The sequence below is a fragment of the Topomyia yanbarensis genome, chromosome 3 (assembly GCF_030247195.1).
Source record: "Topomyia yanbarensis strain Yona2022 chromosome 3, ASM3024719v1, whole genome shotgun sequence".
NCBI classification, from domain to species: domain Eukaryota; kingdom Metazoa; phylum Arthropoda; class Insecta; order Diptera; family Culicidae; genus Topomyia; species Topomyia yanbarensis.
In genome coordinates this window covers 136,965,189-136,984,846 of record NC_080672.1, presented here as the reverse complement: position 1 = coordinate 136,984,846, position 19,658 = coordinate 136,965,189, and the positions used below count along the sequence as shown (strand labels likewise).

The window sequence follows — 19,658 nt, the reverse complement described above, 5'->3', positions numbered from 1 at the left end:
AACGCTGACATAACCGGGGATTAAGGTAATATCAAATGTGCTAATCCATTCGTACCTTACAGAAAAAGAAGGTGAAATCTAAAATAGCATCCATACTCTCAAAAGAACAAGGAATGATGATAAAAAATAGGCGGTAAATATTAGCGTAAAGGTAAATTAAGGAAACGGAAAGGTAAGAATGAAAGAACCAATGATAATAATAATGATACCAAATAATACCAAATGACATTCTTTATATTGAAAAAGGTGTTTAAATGGCGCCCATGCGCTAATTCGTCCTAGTTTAAAATTTGGGTTGAGGGGGGCACGCATTTTTGGCTTAGGGCAGAAATACCGATCAGACCGGATCTACACCAAAAATGTACTATACGGAAAACTGTTTAGGAAAGCAAAAGTAGTCAGACCTTCATGAGACCTTTAGAAGTCACTTTTCGTCAAAGTAGATTTGTCGGCAGATGGTTCTAGATTTAATGAAAAAATGGCTTATTTTAACCAGTGCTGGGAAAATCATAATCAAAAAAATCAAACCGCAATCATGGCTGATAATTATCGCTTATGATTTTTTCGAAAATTCTCACTGCCGATAAAATCATGCCGTGATCACTCTCTTAACTATCAAAAGATCATCTCACAAAAATCACTACCGATTTTTTCTTGCCCTCTATCAGTGGTGATTTTGATCTGTGGTTGAATTTGATAATTGAGAGGGTGATCACGGCATGATTCTATCTGCAGCGAGCAATTTGGAAAAAATCACAAGTGAGCATTATCAGCCATGATTGCGATTTGATTTAATTCTTGGATCAATGATCATTATCTATTTTCGAACATTATGGATATGTTAGGGGTGTCAATGAGCCAAGCTGAAATTTTTTTCAACTTTTTGGGAAAGTGTTTTATATTGAAAGGCAAGTTGAGGGCTATTGAAAATCAATAGTTTTGGACATTTTCAATGCACAATGCACAATGCGCCGATGCATCAAAATGGAATTTTTTTCAACTTTTTGGGAAAGTGTTTTATATTGAGAGGCAAGTTGAGGGCTGGTGAAAATCAATAGTTTTGAACATTTTCAATGCACAGGGGGTCCGCCGATGCATCAAAATGGAATTTTTTTCAACTTTTCGGGAAAGTGTTTTATATTGAAAGGCAAGTTGAGGGCTGTTGAAAATCAATAGTTTTGAACATTTTCAATGCACAGGGGGGTCCGCCGATGCATCAAAATGGAATTTTTTTAAACTTTTTGGGAAAGTGTTTTATATTGCAAGGCAGGTTGAGGGCTGTTGAAAATCAATAGTTTTGGACATTTTCAATGCACAGGGGAGTCCGCCGATGTGTCAAAATGGATTTTTTTCAACTTTTTGAGAAAGTGTTTTATATTGAAAGGCAAGTTGAGGGCTGTTGAAAATCAATAGTTTTGGACATTTTCAATGCAGAGGGGAGGTCCGCCGATGTGTCAAAATGGATTTTTTTTCAACTTTTTGGAAAAGTGTTTTATATTGAAGGGCAAGTTGAGGGCTGTTGAAAATCAATAGTTTTGGACATTTTCAATGGGGGGGGGGGTCCGCCGATGTGTCAAAATGGATTTTTTTTCAACTTTTTGGGAAAGTGTGTTATATTGAAAGGCAAGTTGAGGGCTGTTGAAAATCAATAGTTTTGGACATTTTCAATGCTCAGGGGGGGGGGGGGGCGGCGATGCATCAAAATGGAATTTTTTTCAACTTTTTGGGAGTGTTTTATATTAAAGGGCTAGTTGAGGGCTGTTAAAAACAATAGTTTTGATAGTTTTGGACATTTTCAATATACAGGAGGCTCTGTCGAAGTATCTAATTGGGAATGATTTCAACTTTTTGGGAGTGTTTTATATTAAAGGGCAAGTTGAGGGCTGTTAAAAACAATAGTTTTGGACATTTTCAATATACAGGAGGCTCTGTCGAAGTATCTAATTGGGAATGATTTCAACTTTTTGGGAGTGTTTTATAGTGAAGGGCAAGTTGTTGGCAGGTAAAAATCAATTGTTGACATTTTAAATGAGCTTGGGGTCTGTCAATGTATTACAAATATTAAACAGTAGGGGCTTTTGATAAATGTTTAAGCAAAGGAGACAGACCTCGAACAAATTTTCAAAGTAGATTTGTTTTTAAAAAGATGATTTTTTCACTATGTGAAGGACGAGGTTCTATAATTGGCAAAATAGTAAATCCTTTCTGGAGCATATTATTCTTGTCTTAGAGATGCAAAATTAGCAAAAACCAAAAAATCATTTATTTTAAATTTTGCGCTGGAAGACCCCCTTAAGGGAAATTTTTACGAAATAATCCGAAAGGATTACAAGGCTATGTCTAGGGACGATAGAAGAATATTTTAATAGCTTCGATTTATTAAAAAGAAAGAAAAAATATTAGAGGCGTGCGCCCCGCCGTCGCCGATTGTAGGTAAAAATTAGCGCCTCTAAAAAATATTTCCCGAACTGACTTGACCATTAAAACGTTTCTGTTGGAAAAGCCTTTGCACTCCGTAACACAATTAAAACTACTTTTAGAAAAATACTAAAACAAGGTGGTCTAATTCTTAAGGCTCAATATCAAGTATATGATGTAGAGCTTTTTTTCTCGGCTTGCTTTTTTTTTTTCATTGTATGACTTATCGACTCTCCAAAACAAGGTTATTGGATGCGTGGTACGCAGTTTTTGAACACATCCTTTTATTTTTACGAGTACTACATTCATTTGCTTTCACACATACCCCCTTGTGGTGGTGACTTAACGCCAATTTTAGCTCTTTCGATTTCACGTTCAATCTTGATTTTCCAAAAGTTCTTTTCAATGACTGGAGGTACTTGTGCCATGTGTAAAACATCGAACAGTTTCAAATTTGAAGTTGCGTGATCATAGTTCTTGAGTGTAATGTACAAAACGTTCTATTTTTGGCGTAAAGTAATCACCGATGACGGTATTTCAAAACCCACTCGTCAAACTCGTTCCAAAAACAAAGATAATTACAAACATATTGATATCCGTCATTATCCCGACGAACTAGTTATGAAAAAAAAGTTCAACAGACGTATTTTTGGAGTCAATACGTTTTTATGTACAACGTATCCAACACTTAAATTTATTTAGCGCAGCTCTGTCTACAAATCAATATAATCCTAACAATAGCAAAACAAACTTAATTTCGTTTTTACTCTTAATTTACTATAATAAACACTTAATTTACTATTATGAACCGAAGCTGTTAATGTATTCTTCTATATTCCCTAAACATAGGCTTATAACTTTTTCTGATTTTGTATAAATTTTACTTAAGGAGGTCTTCCAGCACAAAATTAAAAAAAAACTAAGGCACGGAAAATATGCTCAAGAAAGGATTTGCACGAATTGGACTTGGTCCGTCTGCTAGAGCTTATCAAATATATGTTAATATGAGGCTGACAAAAACGGGTTAAAAAGCTGATAAAATCTGGGTAGACAAAATCGGGAGCTGATAAAATAACTTTATTAACTTTTCTAAGTAACAACTTGAACAATTTTGAATTGCTCGAAAAATAAAAAAATGGATAACGCAATCTTTAGCCTTAGATTATTGTACACAAAGAAAAGATCTTTATCGGCCCCCGATTTTGTTTATCCCCAATTTTGTCAGCTTTTCACGATTTTGTCATATTTATAAAAAAAAGAAATAAACAAAACAATTTTCCAAAAAAAATCAATTTTGACACATCGGCGGACCCCCCTGTGCATTGAAATTGTCCAAAAGTATTGATTTTCAACTACCAACAACTTGTCCATCAATATAAAACACTTTCCCGAAAAGTTTGAAAAATTCCATTTTGACACAATCCAAAACTATTGATTTTCAACTACCAACAACTTGTTCTTCAATATAAAACACTTTCCCGAAAAGTTGAAGAAAAATTCCATTTTGACACATCGGCGGACCCCCCTGGGCATTGAAAATGTCCAAAACTATTGATTTTCAACTACCAACAACTTCTCCTTCAATATAAAACACTTTCCCGAAAAGTTGAAAAAATTCCATTTTGACACATCGGCGGACCCCCCTGTGCATTGAAAATGTCCAAAACTATTGATGTTCAACTACCAACAACTTGTCCTTCAATATAAAACACATTCCCGAAAAGCTGAAATCGTTAGCATTTGGATTATTTTGCATCCCTACATGTGTGCTGGATCGCTCTCACTCCCATAATCATTTGGCCAAATCATCATCATAAGGAGTTTCTTACAATAATCATGTACAATACCATCAACCCCGATTTTGCATCTTTTCTATCGTACCTGATTTTCTCAACTTCATAATCCTGATCAAAAAAAATCATAATCAGGCCGTGATCACAGGCGGTGATTTTGTTGCAATGATTTTTTGCTAGCACATTATCGCTTCAGAGAAAATCACTAGCGATTTTTTATGGTTGTGATCATAGCACTGCATGATCAGCAGTGATAATTATCACTGATGATTTTTGATTTTTGGTGATTTTCCCAGCACTGATTTTAACACATCTACAGATCACTTGCCACACAAAATTTCGACAGCTTCATCTTAGGCCAATTTAATAAATTTCCTGCATGAACATTAACTTTTTTTTAAACACGGTTTTTAAACTAAAGCTTTGAAAGTTATACCTTGGCCTGTGAGAGCCGGTATATTAATATATGCTGTCACTTAGTGTAGAATCAGAGTTCATCCTTTACGGCTATTATACAACTGCCAGAAGAAACCTAAAAAGTTGGTACACAATTGGTAATAGCGAATCAGAAAAGGTGACTATATGTCAGTGATTCACTAAATGTAAAATCTTGAGGTCCGTCCAGGTTAAGTTCATCCTCCCATGTTTTCATCATTTAAACATTCTAATATTTTTTTGCTTAATTAGTGAATTATTTCTGGTTTATTCGTGATAAATCTCTTGGTTTTCTCTCTTATATTTAGGTTAATAATAAAGTGCACTTGCGCGAAATTGCTAGTATGTCTGGCATAGAAAGTAAGTTTTACAGTGCTTATTTTGAGCCGCTTTTAGTGCTTATTGCTCTTCCGAAAACAAAAATTGGGATTGAGCTTCTTTCTGCCTATTCGCCGTTACGAGATTAATAAAACATAGTTTAGGTACTTAATTAGTCTCCTGGTAGGCGGATACTCAAAGACTAATAAAATCTTGAAGCGTGCGCAAACTCCACCACAATTTCGAATCCCTATCCTCACTAACAATCTCCCTCTTCTGGAGTGTACTATAGTACATACGGCCTCTAGCAAGAGCAGGTGTCGGACTAACATTCCTCCCCTTTTCTGCTTCGATCTTTGTTTGGGTATTGATCAATAAACAACTTGGGAGCACCACGAGTTGCACATTGAAGGTCGAGTTGTGACTCCCAGGCATTATCCATTGATTCTCAGTGCAATTTCAGCTAGTTCCGATCAATAAGAGAGTAGCAAACAGGGGTGGTCGAAAAAGCTCAAGCTTCAAATCAAGAACCGGTTCCTTCACCCATGCTTAACTTTTAAACCAGGTTTACCGGTGCGTTAAACCTTGTTTAAAAAGTTAAGGTGTATGTGTATAAATTGAATACAGAGACAAAACGATGACTTAATTTCGTGCATGTGTTTTGATCCAGTGTATGAGCTAGGTAGTTATAAAAGCCTCCATAGCGGGATCGAAGTGATCCAAAGTGATGGTAACTCAAATCCAAAGCGGGATCGAAATGATCCAATGAGTACTTTTGTGGTGGTAACTCAAATCCATTGTTCATGTTGTGATCTTACTATAAATGGCATAAATTAAAGTGAAACCCAGTACGGTGAGCATAAGGTGAATTTGTAAATCATTCAAATGTGATTTTATTAGTGGCACGAAAGCGTTTTTAAATTTGTAAATGAAGAAATTAACTGTTCATTTGCATGTGCAGACAATCGAAGTGTTCAAATAACATGGCATCGGAGCAGCATCATAATTCAAGTATGGAGGATCGCCTGTTTCTGGTTAAAGATTGGATCAACAAGTGCATCAACGTGGATGCGCTGTTTACCTGTGCTATCTGCCACGGATCGTTCGACGATCATCCGACCCATTGTCCACAATGTTCAAAGCTGTACTGCGGGGAATGCTTCGATCAGTGGTTGACGAGTCGCTTTGCTAAGCGATCTCTCTGCTGCCAGAAACATTTGGAGCCAAAAAAGTTTGTCTGTTGCCGCGTTTACCAAGATGTTGACGAAATGATCGAAGGATTGAGAGATAACGTTGCAGAATTGATTCGGTTGGTCAGTAAAATCGTTACGATATGCGCGGAACATGGAAAAGAATTGCTATTATTTTGTGGATTATGCAAACAGTGTATGTGTATTAAATGTGTCTTCAGTGATCGTCACCGGGACCATAATGGAGAAATATTAGATCTGGACGATGCACGTGAAATGTGTGGAACGGAGCAAGATAATTTGTTACTCATCGGTAGGTTGAAGGCCGTACAGAAGGCACTAAATTATATCATAGAACAGTTCTTCGATAAAATTCGAGAGCAGGACATGAATGGGTGAAATGGTGAGGTAAATATTGCGTAAAATTCGTCCAGAGGCGGAGCTCGGCGCCCATTTGAACTCCTAGCAAAAATAGCATCTTTGCTATCACACCAACTACAATATACATGATCTATCCCACTCTGTAAGCGAGATCGTCAAACACTTGTTCATCGCGAACTCATGAGTTCATTTAACGTCTACTGTTGCCTGTTGTACACAAACAAACCGAACTTATTTTTCGTACCATCTGCAACGCTGATATTGATGGGTAAAATGTATTTAGTTTAGTTATTTCAAAATCACCACAAGTGATATATGTCTAGATGTTGCCTCATTTGATTACCGACTAAAGATATACCCTCACGATTTTCCTGGCAAAAATTTCGTCTGCCTCCCTGGTTCACGATATTGTCACTGTCTAATCTGAGTTCTGTAACCATGTGGTGCTGCCTATCGTTACCCTCTATATAAAACGAATACTCTGAAATGTTTATTTTATAAAACGAATATTCTGAGAAGTTTTGGGATATTGACAAATTGTTGAATGAACCGTTACTGAAATGTAATCACTTGCAAAAGCGTTCAGCGAATACTTGATTTTGCACATGAATTTTGATCCAGTGTACGAAGTGGTCACTCAATTAATCCTCCAAAGCGAGATCGAAGCGATCGAAGTCTTTATGGTTGTGACAATGAGGAATCCTTTGAGCTAGTAACTCAAATCCTTTGTTTCTGTGATGATCTTTTAACTGATAAAAGCGAAACAAAGACACGAAAGGTGTGCATAAGTGATCTTGTTTGTTGCACTAAAGCGTAAAAATACCGTAAGTACCACTGATACGTACAATAAACCAAATTTTCATCTGTACTTGCAGGCTATTCAAATAACATGACCTCAGAACAGCATAGTTCAAGTATAGAGGAGCGTCTGTGTCTAGCTAAAGAATGGTTTAATAAGCGCAGCAACGTGGAGCAGCTGTTCATCTGTGCTATCTGCCATGGCGTGATAGCCGTTGATCACCCGATCCACTGTCCGCACTGTTCGAAGCTGTTCTGCGGGAAATGCATGGATCAGTGGTTAACCAGTCGCTCGATCGGGGCGAAGACGAAGCGGTGTCCCTGCTGCCAGGCACAGGTGGAGCCCAAAAATTTTGTTCGTTGTCGTATTTACCAAGACGTTGACGAAATGATTGAAGGATTGAAAGATAACCTCGTAGAATTGATCCATTTAGTCACCAAAACTGCTGCGATTTGTGTGGAACATGGGAAAGAATTGCTGTTATTTTGCGAATCGTGTAAAGGGTGTCTGTGCATTAAATGCCTCTGCAGTGATCCGCACCGGAGCCATAACGAGAAAATACTTGATCTGGACAATGCCCGTGAAACGTTTAGAGCGAGAATCGAAAAAAAGGATTTGTTTCTGACCGGTAGATTGAAGGCTTTACAGAAAGCGGGTGAACAGATTGAAACTAATGAATGCGATATGATGGATGCTAATGAGCACATTGTGGAAGAAATTAATTATGCCACAGAACGGATCGTCGATAAACTACGAGAAGAAATGCACGAACGATTCCGACAGCATGTAGAACCGGTCAAAATCGTCACGAAACAGCAACGAAGCGAAGTAGAGGGTGTGATACAAAAGGTGTCTGAATTAGCCAATGAAGTTACCAGGTATTGCTCGGTATATGTTCGCATTAGCTATATATTAACTAGGGATTGCCTTTTTATAATTGTAGCCCCGAAGTTGTGATGGAAACGTTTCAGGTGGCTGATATTATTAAAAAAATGAACAAAGAACCATTGCCTGTGCTGAAACTACCAGCGACCAATTTTATCGAGTGAGTTTTTAGTACTAAACATTGATTTTACTTTCTCGTGTTTACAGACTAACAATTCCCTCAGTTATTCTATCCTTACATACCCGCCTAGCCGTAAAATTTATAAATGTAATATAATGACATCTACGTTTTTAACATTTGATAAATGAAGAATGTTTATTGGCAAGGGGTGGGGCGGGGCGATGCAACACCCAATTGCATATTATACCTTTCAGTTGAGACTTGGTTTGTAATATTCTATTCAGTTATCAGTGAAGAACCGATGTGACTTCAATTGTGGAATATGTTTGATTAGCAATCAGTGATCTAGACCTGCGAATCAAAGTAATTTGGTTATATTTGAAAAGATGTTTAACCTCTGTGGTATTACGATTGTAACGGTTTATATGGGAAATTCTAGTGTTACCTTACTAACCAACCTGTAACTTCGCAACCAAAAGTCAAAACCGAATGAAATTCAATAGCAGTCAATGGGATTACCGTATCTTTCATTTGAAATCAAGTTTGTAAAAATTGGTCAAGAATTCTGATCTCTGATATCTGCTTAGGAATTTCGCGAGTTCCCCGGGGGCATCAAATTACAATGATCAGGCACGTACGTAAAAAATTCTCAAGGGGGGGGGGGAGGTTGATTTTTTAACGTTTATTTTAAAAGAAACGTACAGAAACCCGCAAACTTTCAAGATTTTTTCAGAGGCCTGGACCTAGTCTTGTGAACCAAACGACTCAGCTCAACAAATTGGGTAAATATTTGTTATCGAGAAGGAGTCATCAAAAGACACCGCTGCATAGTGATCGGAAACCCCAAAAACGTGAACTTAATTCACTAGAGGCCAAACCATCGAATATATTCACAGGGTATCTTTGGATGAATTGTTCGTAATACTATTCCCCACAACCTAATAAAAATTAAAATTAGGCATGGCTTACTACGATCGAACTAAAAAAATTAACTTTTTATGCTGACGAAGTAGAAAGTTGGTGTCTTCTACAAAGTTTTAGAAATGCTCATAATGAACAACACGTTTTAATTTAGTTTTTTAATAAAGTTTTTCCATTGTGGCTTTTCGTGCAAACCATGTTCCAAGCAAATGTTGAAGCATTAAAACCACATAATATTGTTGAAGACTGTAAGTAAAAATACTCTTTGGTTTCAAAGTTATTGAAGATTTTAACAGTTTTTACCATTAATTACAAAACTTTACGAGAATCGAAATTTTTGTTGTTGATTTTTATATGGAAAAAGTAAAAAAAAATATTACAAAGTGAGCTTACCCTATTCATAAGGTTCTAGAGTGCCACGCATCAAAACTTCTTACCTTTATTATGCGTAGTCTGGACATTGAAAATAGTACCTGCTCGTCCATTTTGGTTTGCACATTTCTCTCTTATACGCAGTTGAAGTTGGTGTAAAAAAAAAATAAAAATTTTCAATACCTCTAAAACGAATGAGTATTTTTACGAGAGGTGTGCGCCGCGCCTCCAATTTCAGGTAAAATTTTTGCATGCAGTCTTCAACAATATTTTTACATGCGGTCTTCAACAATAATTTAATTTTTACATGCAGTCTTCAACAATATTTTGTGGTTTTAATACCTCAAAATTGACATGTTTGAAACATCGTTTGCCCGAAAAGTCATAGTGAAAAAAGTTATATTTAAAAACTAAGTTTAAGGGTTGCCTTATAAAACCCTTTATAAATCGATAACCTTAAGTCCTACAAGTTCAAGTTGTTCAACAAAATTCTTCATTATGAGTATTTCTAAAACTTTGTCGAAGACACCAACTTCCTATCTCATCAGTATGAAAAGTTAATTTTTTTAGTTCAATCATAGTAAGCCATGTCCCACTTTAATTTTTACCAGATTGTGGGGAATATGCATACGAACAATTCCTCCAAAGACACCCTGTGAATATATTCGATGGTTTGGCCTCTAGTGAATTAAGTTCACGTTTTTGGCATTTCCGACCACTGTGCGCTGCCTGCTGGCTCGTGGTGGAATCGGATTGGTTTGTAGTAGTTGTTAAGCCATCCGACTAAACCTAAAGCTCTTGTATCTCGCAATCCTCATCCATCCGGGGCAACCGTTGAGTACTGCATTAGTAGTTTCGTTAATCGTCATGTTTTATCCATAGCTACTTTCCTTACTTGCTGTTCAACCTTCGCTATATATCTGACCTGCTCAAGTCTGCTGCAAATATCGTCACCTGTTGACACGTAAACCGATTCGGAGGTGTCGACCATAAGGTTTTACATCTGTTTAAAACCACCTTCGGCGGCTTCTTATCCTTCTTGGTTCTAGTCTTTTCTATTTATTTCCTATCTGGTGCTGAGAACGTCTCGGTAGCGGTATTTCACCCTATACCGATGCCCATTTTCGCGATCTATTTCGCTGCCACTCCAACGGAATAATCATCGGCGGTAAAATTACTCTAGACAACGATGTTCCGATTTTCTCCCACTTCGTGTTTTTCCTATTTAGCAGCCGTTGCTAGCCCGCTGACCGACATCTGCTTTCTACTCACTTCTGTTGCTAATATGGAAGCTTATCGAAACGTGAACTGATCCTTCAGAGAAGCCGTCCAACTTGACATACATCCCTTTCCAGCCACCCTCGCAAAGTTTCATCCTTGGTTTCTTCATTGACTTGGTTCTAGAGTGACCGAACTCAAATGACGTTTTATTTGTCAAAACGTTTTGAAGTATATTTTTTCCTGAACAGGAAGTTAATAAATTTTTGAAAGTAATTCAAAATCCTCATGGTTTGAACCCCCAAAAACCCACCCTTGCGCACGGGCCTGACTTTGATTGATCATTAGTGATCTAGACCCACAATGTTGCACCCATTTTAATATGTATTACATCCAGAGCCGTAGCGTGGTTTTCTGGCGCCCTTGGCGCCTCTTTGTTATTTGCTTTGGCTTTCTTTTTCAGTTCGAACTTCAAAGTTCAAACAATAATTTATGTATATGGAAATGGCACACCAACTCCCTACTTAATTCATGTTTGGCTGTCGTTCAAATCAGTTGACGGCGACGGAGGGAGCATCTATTCGGAAGATCATCATGTTTTACCGCCGACGCCGGCGGTAAAAAATGATAATGAGTTATGTTCTACCGTAGACCATGTGGTAGACTTGGGTGCAACGCCCAACTCCTACTTAGCAGAGGGCAAAGAATTCTTCACATTTCCTTTCGATCATGTCCATATGAGCCTGCCTAGTCCTAGTTTTCCGTTCTAAGTTTATAACTGATTCGCTCTAGAACACCTATCCGTCTTTCAATTTCATTGCTTTCGTTTCTCACAGTCTCAAATTTGCCGAAAATATCCAACAAAATCGATAAAGTTAAAAATTTGCGGCAGGGTCCGGACTCCCCGGATCTTCCTCCTTGATTCGCCGCTGGTTTCAAGTGATGTTTCAGTGTCGATACATAGTATCTCAAAATCGTGGTTGTCGATCCATTGTATGTATGTGCAAATCGTACTGAATATGTAATATACATTTCCATTTTTGTATTGAACATAATGAGCCATGGGATCATAGTTTGGACAAATGAGAAAAGCACAATTGCACCACTAGGTGGATTAAAACAGGTTTTTTTTACTTTGTTTCGGAAAGAAGGTTTGATTTTAGTTGCGCAGGCCTTCTTTTGATCTTTTTATCACGGGTAGCATTTCCTGTCAGCTCCGATACGATGGCAAATATTCACTGCTGCCATGTAGACGAGTACAGATGCACCGAATAGTACTATTCGGCTTTCAGTCGAATACCGAATATTTAATGTTTAATTATTCGGCGTACCGTATATTCGGCTGAAGGTAAAATCGGCTGGTATTTGGCCCGAATATTCGGTCGACCGAATATTCGGTCCATCTCTAGGATTTTGTATATACCTATGTATTTTCTTTTATTTTGTTTCTTTTAAATATTTCATGAATATTAGACCATTACTTATCATATTCGGCCGAAAGTGGTTTTTGTTATTCGGCGTACCGTATATTCGGCTTAAATCAAAATCGGCTGGTATTCGGCCCGAATATTCGATCGACCGAATATTCGGTGCATCTCTCGAGTGCTCCGACACCGACACGCTGGGCGTAGTGACTCTTAGCAAACGATAGACAGGAAACTGGAGACCGGCAACGAACCAAGCGAAATTTTTTCTTTTTCTACATTTTTCCTTCTATATCGCGAACGGACAAGCGTATATTTCCACTACGAGTGTAACACACGAATGATGCTTGCACTCGCACACGACCCCCGGTTGTGTACTCGGTTCAGTTTACGTTCGATACCAAAGGGGCTGGCTATTGAAAGGAAAGAAAATCAACACTCGCGTCCCTCGCACACTACCCCTTACCAATAATGTGTTTGTGATCGGTTCAGTTTGCGTTCGAAGCCAAATGGGCAGGCCATCGAATGAAATCCGTTTTGCTTTGGTCGATAAAGAAGAGGAGGTCCGAACAAAAACTTCATGATTTGAAGCTCGGTGCATGTAATTAGCGGGAACCAATAAAGAATGAGCTTCTGTCAGATGATTGAAAATGGGGGTTTTCCATTTATGCATGCTAATTTCGAACCGTCGGAAATAAAAATACTAGTTGGGGGATGAAAAGATTTTTAAATTTAATTCTTGATAGGCAGTTTGATAGTGCTGATAAGGGCTAATTAGTTTTCCAAAGAAAATGTTTACTGCGTGGGAGATGTAATTAGTGGGAACCAATCAGGAACGAGCTTTGGTAGGGAGTTTTAAAATCGGTTTTTTTTCCATATGTATGCTTCTTTTCACCCACTGGATATAAAAATAATAGATGGCGAACGAAAAGATTTTCAAATTTAATTCTTTGGAGTGGTTTGGTAGCGCTGATAAATGGCTAATTTGCTGGCCAAAGAAAATATTCTCCGGGTGGGAGATTTTTGTTAGAATTGGTCCTGGTTACTAGCATGGAACTATTCAAATTAATTCACGGAGATTAAATTAGCGGGAACCAATCACGAATGAGCGTCGGTGGGATGAGGATTATAGGATTTTCGATTGATGTGCACCGGTGTGTAGTGGAGTACACTGGTTTTCACTTTCTAGCAGAAGTGTCAATGGAACATACCCAGTTTTCTGCACTTCTGCTAGAAAGTGCAAAAACGGTGTAAAACCAGTGCACTCCACTACACCTGTGTCAATCAATCGAAAATCCCATTAGAATCGGTTTTTCGTATGTATGCTTACCTTCCATCAACAGGAAATGAAAATGATGCCTCTGATAGTAGCACGTAACGACACAAACCAAGCGTGTGCAGCTCACAAATGTTTCTTTCACGGTATTGTGCAGCCCTCTGTTCGCTTGAAGCTGTCAAATACGAATGATAATAGAAAAGAAATCTGTGCGGACCTATATTTAAAACGTTTTGTCATTTTATAGTTCCGTTGGTGCACCATATTGACGGCTCTGTCCGGGATAGGCTGAAGATTTTCACTTTTTCCGAGTCGTTTTCGAAATATTTTTCAAAAAACTATTTTTCCGCTGATGATGAATGTCGTATATATTCCAAAATTTAGTACAATATTGCTACACATATTTTCGACAAAATGCAGAAGAAATTGATTAATTCCATTCAGTACAACAAATGATTTAAGCGTTTAAAACCTTACATATTTTTTTCCGGATTTTTGAAAAGAGGCCTCTATATTGAAAGGTAATACGTTCACACTACGAGTTAAAACGTGTTTTAACGCTATCTTGATGGCATTTACCTTGTTGCTAATTATTATAACGTGTTTTAACTCTGTAGTGTGAACATGATATAATACTACGTTCTCACTACGAGTTAAAACGTGTTTTAACGCTATCTTGATGACATTTTTCTTGTTGCTAATTATTATAACATGTTTTAACTCTGGAGTGTGAACATGGTATAAGTCGTTAGTCACGACAAAATCAAGTCAATTCGTTGATTATTTTTTGAGTTATCGTGTTCGCCAATTTGAAAAACGCGGTTTCGAGAAAAACGCTATTTAAGTTACCGATATATTAAAATCAGTTAAAAAAAAGACATTCAGCGTGGCCTTGCGGGAGACTACTCTAGAGGTTCAATACTAACAATTAAGCGAACTACACTACACCAGACCCCCCCCCCCTTATAATATATGTTAGAACAATCAATTCGTCTTAGAAATCCGATTAACAACAACGAAGATTACTCATGAAATATTATTACCAAATTGAGAACTGTCCTGAAATAATAGATTTGTTTCCTATTCTAGTCCGATAACGCCCCCGATGATTGAACTGAAATTTTTCCTGCGCAACTTTTCGAAAGAAATTACACTCAACAGGAAGATTTTTTCGGAGAAGAAATCTATCGAAGGATACTCAGTGCAGTTGATGGGCAACCAGGAACAGGATGATAATGGAAACGATGTAATCAAGCTATCGCTGTTGGTGGTTGATGGGTACGATGTACACGATGTAAAGGTAACCTGTTATCCAGTGAAAGGGGCTTCGGTAGAACCGTTGGCCAGACGTATGGATCTGAAGTTGGGCGAGAACAATACGGTCCTGGAGTTCGGTAACTTCCAGGCAATGAAAGGATTTTTGGATAAAACTAACGATAAGTTATACCTTCTCATGAAATTTCGCCTTTGGGCCACATACTACGACAAGTGCGTCCACAAGGATTGGTACATTGCAAAACTAACGGGTGCAAGGAAGAGACATGCTGGTAAAGCGATCGCTGGACGATAGCAAGATAGATGAGTTTACAGTACGAATGAGTTTTTTATGTGTGTTTTATAATTATGTAAAGAATTTATTTATTTGATCTATAAGTACAATTGACCAGCTGAATATATTAATGATATGGTAAAAAAATTGTTTTTCGAAAGTTTTTTGTTTCCAGAAGTAGAAATACGACTTATCGTTAAAGATTTTAATCATAGTATGAACAGATGCTAGCACGACCCGATTAAAAACAGATGAGACTATTGGCTGTTATTATATCGCTTAATGGGTAATCGAAAATGTCAAGCTTAAGAATGTTATTTTGAAAATACGTTTTTTGTTAATTTCTAATCTGACGGACAATTTTTTTGGTTACAATTTTGTAAAAAACCTCCAACCGATCTCAAATGTCTAATGATAGGAAACAGACAAAGATTCGAAAGCAAATGCGTTAAAAAATCACCATGCGCATATGTGAATAATCATTGTACCCAAGTTTGCACTCATATATTAATTTTTGGAAGTCTGTTGTATTTTCTAACACATGCAGATCTAGGGTGCGGTGTCTATTTTCGCCCTGTTTCTATTATCGTCCTACCCATTTGAAACCGTTAGTTAGAGCAGCGTCTGGCATCTTTGTTCAACGCATTGGCTACAATGGTAGTGCGGTAATTGGAGCATTCAATTCGAGTTTTCGTTGCGCTCAAACAGAAGTATTTCATCATTCTCAGGACATTTTTGTTATGATATTGGTTCTTTGTAACGAAGCAAGGATACTCCCTGGGCTTGGGTGATGAGCCTAATGGGCGCGTACTCTTGCTTGGTCGATAAGAGTGGGAGATCCGAGCGAGTGCTGGTTCATTGACCTCTGAATCTCATGACTAATAATAATTCGATCGAGTGTTTTGGCGGGCGGCTGATATGGATGTTTCTACTTTAAAATGGGGGAACATGCTGGTTCGGTTGTTCGGGGACTCATTTGATCTTGAGCATAGTGATCGAGTCATTCGATTCGGATCGATGGACTGTCATCTATAAGAGATGATCAGACTGAAGGTGGGTGTTTTTATCTCTTAAATCGCTCTGTCGCTCTGGCTCGTGAAGATGGCGAGTAACACTCGTTTATAACGAATTGGATTCGCTGTTTTCAGAAACAGAGATGACAATCTATTATGGATGGAACCTTCTCTTAAACATACCGTTCAGCCACTAGTTAATGCTCAACTAGATCAACTTAATAAACTGAAACACGTAGTTTTTGAAGAAATCCAATCCACGTGAACCACATCACCAAACACCTAAAAGTAGATTAGATGCATGTAATATCTATTTCTGTTTTATCTATTATCTATTCTATTATCTATTAATATCTATTTCTTTATCCCTCTCGCAGGAGGATTGACGGTATTGTAAACATCATCAAGCCACAATAGACTAAATAGAGTTATCTAAATATAAGGATCCTTCGCTCTTTTTGGTTTCTATTTGCACCAAGTGCTACTACTAGAGGTTAATTAGTTCTTATGTCAATAATCCACCAATCATTATGACGCAAGATTTTATTTATATAAGAAGCCCGCTTCAAGATGTTGATTACAATACGCCTCGATAGTGGTGTATCGAGGAGGCCGGGAGGGCTGATAGGAGCCTTTTTTCTGTTCTTTATCTTTCTTCTATTCACCCGTTCATAAACAACAATCAACTAGTAACAAATAGATAATTGAGAAAGGATGTGCTATGTGTGGTGGTTGGGTATTCAAGTATTAGTAGTGTTTGAAGTACTAATGTATGTCTTTCATGTTATGATCATAACTTTAGCTGTATCTTGTACCTGTTTTATTTATTGCGTCTCTCATATATTGTCTTTTATCTCTTCTTTTCGAATCCTATACTGCCATTCTACTCTCGCCTTCAGCTGGGTCAGCAAAGATGGTGATAGCCAACATCTTAACACTTACACATTCTCAAACGCGGTCTCAAGCGGGAACCTACAAAAATGCCCTCGCGCGCGCGATTACGAATCGGTCACGTCCGGAGGTCTACCCTTGATCCCAGAAGCCTGGGTCTATGCCTTCAGCTGGACCAATTGGGCAAATACGCTCATACCTATTCGGCGGCACGTCTCATGGCGACATAACCGGGAAGCTTATCGATATAAGGGATCCCACTCTCTGCCAGAATTCTGGCCGCACACCGAAAATTTAATATCAGACTCACGGTTCGCGCGACCATTCAAGAACACACAACACACGCAAATATGTTAGAAAATCACGTTAGCGTACAAACGTTAGAACCCCTCGCGATTTTCTAAACAACCTACGCCCACCAACTCGCAAGCATGATTATACCCCGGTGATAAGGTTAACGTCTCAGCGCTCATAAACTTACCAACGCGATCTCAAGCGTTAATCTACAAACTCCCGCGTTCGCGCCATCATGAATCGGAATCGTCCGGAAGTCTCTATCCTCGATACCAACAGTCTAGGTCCATGTTAATTTAAAAAAAAAATAAATAAAATTGAAGAATTAAAAAAAAATGGCTCCCATATCCACTAGACAAAACGTTCCATGGTGACATGACCGGGAACTCTAGTGATATGGGATAACTCACTCCCTGTCAGAATGTTATCCGTACACCAAACTAAATATCAGAATGACGGTCCGCGAATATATGAATGGCCGCAGGGTTTCAAAATAGAATTTATACACGCGAAGTCACATACACGCGAGCACACGCGATAAACACGTCAACATACGCACGCTTAAGCCCTTCGCGATCATCTACGCACACCTATGCCCGCTATCGCGCAAACTTGATAACACTCCGGTAATTATGTGAACGTTTTAGTACTTACGAAGTTACGAACGCGAATCCGCAAACGCGCGCCATCATGAATCGGTCACGTCCGGAAATCTTTAGCCTTCATTCTAGTAATTTAGGTCCATACATTCAGTTGGACCAATCAAAAAAATAAAGCTCATATCCACTAGACCACGCGCTCTACGGCGACATCGCCGGGAACTCGTGATATGGAAGATCTCACTTTCATTTAGCATCTGAGCCGTACACCAAATATAAAGTATTAGATTCACGGTCCGCGCACGATTATCCAAAGAACACACGCGAATATGCGAAATGCACACGGTTATAAAATAGATTTTATATACGCGAGGTTACATACACGTTAGCACACGCGACATACAAACGCACACGCGACATACAAACGCACACGCGATCGAACACGTTAACGTACAAATGCTCGAACCCTTCGCGATGATACATGTGATCGCGAGTCCCTACGTCCGGACATACCTGAACCGTACAATGAATATCACATTCAGAATCACGGCCCGCTACAATTGGCCTAATGCAGTGTTTTATTGGGCGACATTGCCTGTCTCGTCTGCAAATTGTAGTATGTGATTCTGACGGGGAGCCCTTCCGAGAACCTAGCTCTACAGCTCCAGTAGGACAACTCTCGAAAAAAAAGATATTGGTTCTTTGTAACGAAGCAAGGATACTGATGCCTACTTATGCGCATTTCATCGATAGTAGGCTGCATAATTAATAGAATAGGGGCCAAAATTAGGTCTTTGCCCTATTATATATAGGCAAGATTTCCATTATGCCATCTTTATCTAGCACAGCCAGAGTGCTTTGCAGACTCCAATAAAAAAGAGATCGTATTCGATCCGATTTTGTTAAGTTTTCAATGTGTGTTACAAAAAAACTGTCGTTGCGTAATGCCACTTGCTACGAACGGTCAGCAATCGCTGGTGATTCGTGCATGCGAACCTGTATGCGATGTTAATTTCCACCGTATTTTTTTTAAATGTTTGCACAACATTTTCGGGACAGTTTCTCTGTGATTAAAGCCCAGAAACTACTCTTTAAACTACATAAACTACTCCTTGAGAAACTAACTCCGACATAACCTCGTTTATCAGTTTTTTAGTTTTTGGTAATGTTGTGCACGATAAAATATCACGTCAGTATTTCAAAATCAAAGCAGGGTGGGCGTAGCGTAGTTGATAAATCGATTGCCTCGTACGCAGCGCACCTGGGTTCGAGTCCCGACCCCGCACATAAGGTTAGAAAATTTTCATAACAGATTGTTCTAACCCGAAGAGACGTTAAGTTTAAAACCTCTATAATCTAAATAAAAAAGCAAAAAAATCAAAGCCTTGGTACTACGTTCTTTTGCGGAATTTGCGTTTCGACAGGCTTCGCTGCCAATTCTTAGTGTACAGTACGAGTGCAGTGCTACGATCCTACTGACCACTAGATACAAATCCTTTCTGTCTGGAGTTTAAACATACGACGAGTAATTCATGAGACCGCCTTACGAGGATTTTTAATATTAGTCTTTTTGAATGTCCGATGTGACACATAATACCAAAAGTTCTGTTGTAAAGCCTTTGTTTTCATGCAAAAAACTTCAAACAGAGCATTTTAGCTTTAGTCGCAAATGAAAAGTCATATCCTGAGCTTATAGAGATGCCGAAATTTATGATTTAGATTTTTTCTTATAACTCGAAACGAGGTTCTTCGAGTTAAGTC

The 19,658-nt window shown here is 38.3% G+C and overlaps 1 protein-coding gene across 3 annotated transcripts; it reads left to right on the top strand.

The window, feature by feature from the left end:
- Positions 1–5,695: 5,695 nt before the first annotated feature.
- Positions 5,696–15,241, top strand: LOC131692010 (E3 ubiquitin-protein ligase TRIM37-like). 3 transcript variants are annotated; one of them, XM_058978833.1, is made up of 5 exons: positions 5,696–5,828; positions 5,926–6,467; positions 7,411–8,212; positions 8,278–8,379; positions 14,641–15,241. In XM_058978833.1, exons 2-5 carry the CDS (start codon positions 5,948–5,950, stop codon positions 15,119–15,121), a joined length of 1,905 nt encoding a protein of 634 aa, XP_058834816.1. In that variant the 5' UTR covers positions 5,696–5,828; positions 5,926–5,947; the 3' UTR covers positions 15,122–15,241. The 3 variants fall into 3 exon arrangements, with proteins under 3 accessions (XP_058834816.1, XP_058834815.1, XP_058834817.1); XM_058978834.1 differs by having other exon boundaries at positions 5,752–5,817; XM_058978832.1 differs by having other exon boundaries at positions 5,735–6,467.
- Positions 15,242–19,658: the final 4,417 nt, after the last annotated feature.